This window comes from Colobus angolensis, unplaced genomic scaffold, assembly GCF_000951035.1.
Source record: "Colobus angolensis palliatus isolate OR3802 unplaced genomic scaffold, Cang.pa_1.0 Scaffold31, whole genome shotgun sequence".
NCBI classification, from domain to species: domain Eukaryota; kingdom Metazoa; phylum Chordata; class Mammalia; order Primates; family Cercopithecidae; genus Colobus; species Colobus angolensis.
In genome coordinates this window covers 4,507,397-4,510,616 of record NW_012116377.1, presented here as the reverse complement: position 1 = coordinate 4,510,616, position 3,220 = coordinate 4,507,397, and the positions used below count along the sequence as shown (strand labels likewise).

Below are 3,220 nucleotides of genomic sequence, written 5' to 3'. Positions count from 1 at the left end.
CACCACCACATCCAGCTAATTTTTGTATTTTTAGTAGAGACAGGGGTTTTGCCATGTTGGCCAGGCTGGTCTTGAACTCCTGGCCTCAAGGGATCTGCCTGCCTCAACCTCCCAAAATGCTGGGATTACAGGCATGAGGCACTGTGCCCCGCATTGAGACAAGGTCTCACTCTGCCATCCAGGCTGGAATGTAATGGCGTGATCTCGGCTCACTGCAACCTGTGCTTCCCAGGCTCAAGCCTCAGCCTCCTGAGTAGCTAGGACTACAGGTACATGCCACCATGCCCAGCTAATTTTTTGTAGAGACAGTTTCGCCATGTTGCCCAGGCTGGTCTCAAACTCCTGAGCTTAAGCAGCCTGCCCACCTCGTCCTCCCAAAGTTCTATGATATATATATATTTATTAAATAAGAGAAATAAAAATGAATGAAATAGCCAACTCGAGAATATAGAAAAAAGGAGAAAGGTGTATGTTTTAAAGTATCATAAAAATAAAAGCTGAAGTTAATGAATTAGAAAAACAGAAAAAGCAGAATTGATAAATCCAAGAACTGGTTCTTTTGAAAAAGCTAAAAACCTGAACACTAATGGAAAAAACAGCCAGGCACAGTGACTCACATATGTAATCCCAACACTTTGGGAGGCCGAGGCAGGAGCATCCCTTGAGCCTAGGAGCTGGAGACCAGCCTGGGCAACACAGCAAGACCCAATCTCTTAAAAAAGTAAAAAAAAATTAACCAGGTATGGTGGCACATGCCTGTCTACTCAGGAGGCCAAGGTGGGAGGACTGCTTGAGCCCAGGAGTTAGAGGCTACAGTGACCCATGATCAAGTCATAGTACTCTAGCCTGAGCAACATAGTGAGACTCCGATTCACACAAAATAAAAGAAGTCTGTTCTTTGGTTTTCATAAAGAATGCACACATATAAAACTTACAAGCTTCTAGGAGACTTCTGTTTTTAAACTGGAGAATTGCGGGGCATGGTAGGGCCTTCACACAGACCACGGGCAGACAACTCCAAGTCATACCACAGATATTTGTGTTTTCATGTCCTTTTGGTTGGCATGGGGTGAGCGAGGTTCTCCTTGCCCATTCAGGCCGCATAGCACCAGCCTTCTACCCTCTCACCAGCTTCTCAGTCTCCCATTCTCTCCCTCTGTCATGCAGATTAGTTTATGTCCCATGTTGCTTGGACATCTTACGACACTTATGCCCTGAGCAACCTAAGCAACATGTTACTTACACACACACACACACACACACGTGCCACAGTTCTTTCTCTATAATGAACTCTGGGGGCCATGATAAAGGTAATACACCCAATAGCATTCCTTCTCACCTTCCAGGAAGGACAAGGTTATCTAGGACTGGGAGTGAAGGTTTCTGACATGGCTCAGCCCCACCTCCTGCACTTTTTGCCCATCCAGTGGGGTAACCCAGGCCAGGAGCGCAGGCACGGACCAGAGGCAAATGTCCCACTCAGGAATATGCCCTGTGCCTCTCAGCAGGCGCCTGGACCGCCCAGGTGAGGCCTGGGAGCTCCAAGTTGGAGAGGAAGGCAGCCCACCTGGATGAAACTGTGTGTTTTGTCTTTGTTCTTCAGCAGCATGGCGCTCCGCCACTGCAGGTACTTCTCCTGGTGGGCGTGGATCTCTAAGGTGAGGCTGGAGTCCCGACCATGGTAGTCCTCAAGATTGGGGGCTGGCTGAGGTGGTAGGGTGAACAGTTTCTCATCTGTGAGTTCTTCTTGCGAAAGGGGCATCCCAAACTCTTGGCTCAAGTCTTTGATCATAGCAGAGGAGGGCAGCAGGTTCCTCACCATCACGTCCCAGAGGGTGGTGCTGTTATAGCAGATGTCGTGGATCCTGGAACAAAGAACCACTGCCCCACTGAACCTCTCCTACCTTGCAAGACAAGTGTAATCACTCCCATCCTACAGCAGGAAATGAACACTCAGAGGCTGCTTAGCTGGTCCCAGGCCCTGGAGCTTATAACGAAAGAGCTCCCATTCCAGTCTGCTAGGCCTGGGCTCCTGGCAAAAGCCTCCTTCTCCATCTTCTCCCCAGCCCCCAGAAGCCAAAGGCTGCCCATGGTTTGCTCTGAGTGCTGCTGTGTTCCTGTGTCCTTAGCCATGCTTCCCCTCCTCCCATACCCCATCGGGACACAGCCCCACCAGCTGTCCATCAGGGATGTAGAGCACAGAGCCTTCCGCACCAGGAGGACATCATGCAAGGAGCCTCAGGGGGCTGGCTAATAGAGGAGGAGAAGGAGGCTGGAGAGAGAGTCCTCAGCAAAGCTCAAGGACCTCCCCAGCCCTGAAGTCTCCTCCTAGGTGCCTTCTGCCATGGCCTGGTGTGCAGTGGCATTGGGTCCAGAACCCATGCTTGGTCATGGCTGTTGGCTGCTGACTGTCTCAGCTGCCTCCGAAGTCCACTGTGCGGTAGATTCCTGCCCTCACTCTGTCACAGTGACCCTGGCACAACCTTAGCCTTTCTGAATATGGTTTCCTCACCCTCAGATAGAAATAAAGCTATATGGATGCAACTACCTTGGATGCAGTAAGCACTTCCTAAAAAGTGTGCTTCTCTTTCCTTCATAGAACCCTCAGCTACCTCCTGTCACCTACCAGGCAGGACCGGGTCTGGCCTCCTCCCAAATGCTGTGGCACCACCCCACATGCCAAAGATGAGGGCCATGGAATCAAAGAAAAGCCTCTTGGTTCCAACCAAGATCTTTATCCTTCCTATCTCTCCAGCCTCCTCCTCCTCCTTCATTAATACATCCAGCGAGCACTAGCTAGGGCCAGACCTGTTGCTGGCTCTAAAAATATAAAGACAGGGTTTGTACCTCCTGCCCCACACCCAGCAGCAAGTGAACTGTCCGCCTGCTGAACATCCCCTGGCCCTTCCTCAACAGCAGCCTCTCCTGCCCTGGGGAAAGAAGCAGTCCCCTCCTCCATGCCCCTGCTGGGTCCCAGGGCACCCCACTGCCTGTGTTCTTTATGTCATCTCTCCTTCTGAACTGTGGCCTCCTGAGAGTGGGGACTGGTGTGCTCACAGCTCCCCTAGAGCCATTGTGGGCTAGCAGCTGCTCAATGAGGGAATGGTGAGACCCTGGTTGCCCAGGCTGGAGTGCAGTGGTGTGAGCTCAGCTCACTGCAACCTCCGCCTCCCAGGTTCAAGCAATTCTCCTGCCTCAGCCTCCTGAGTAGCTGGGATTA

At 51.5% G+C, this 3,220-nt stretch overlaps 1 protein-coding gene across 1 annotated transcript in view; it reads right to left on the bottom strand.

The window, feature by feature from the left end:
* LOC105517939 (uncharacterized protein FLJ43738) overlaps positions 1 to 3,220 on the bottom strand; it is a 59,039-nt gene that overhangs the window by 30,257 nt on the left and 25,562 nt on the right. Inside the window, exon 4 of the mRNA XM_011950712.1 lies at positions 1,639 to 1,865. Coding sequence (XP_011806102.1) covers positions 1,639 to 1,865 — 227 coding nt within the window. The remainder of the gene's footprint in view (positions 1 to 1,638; positions 1,866 to 3,220) is intronic.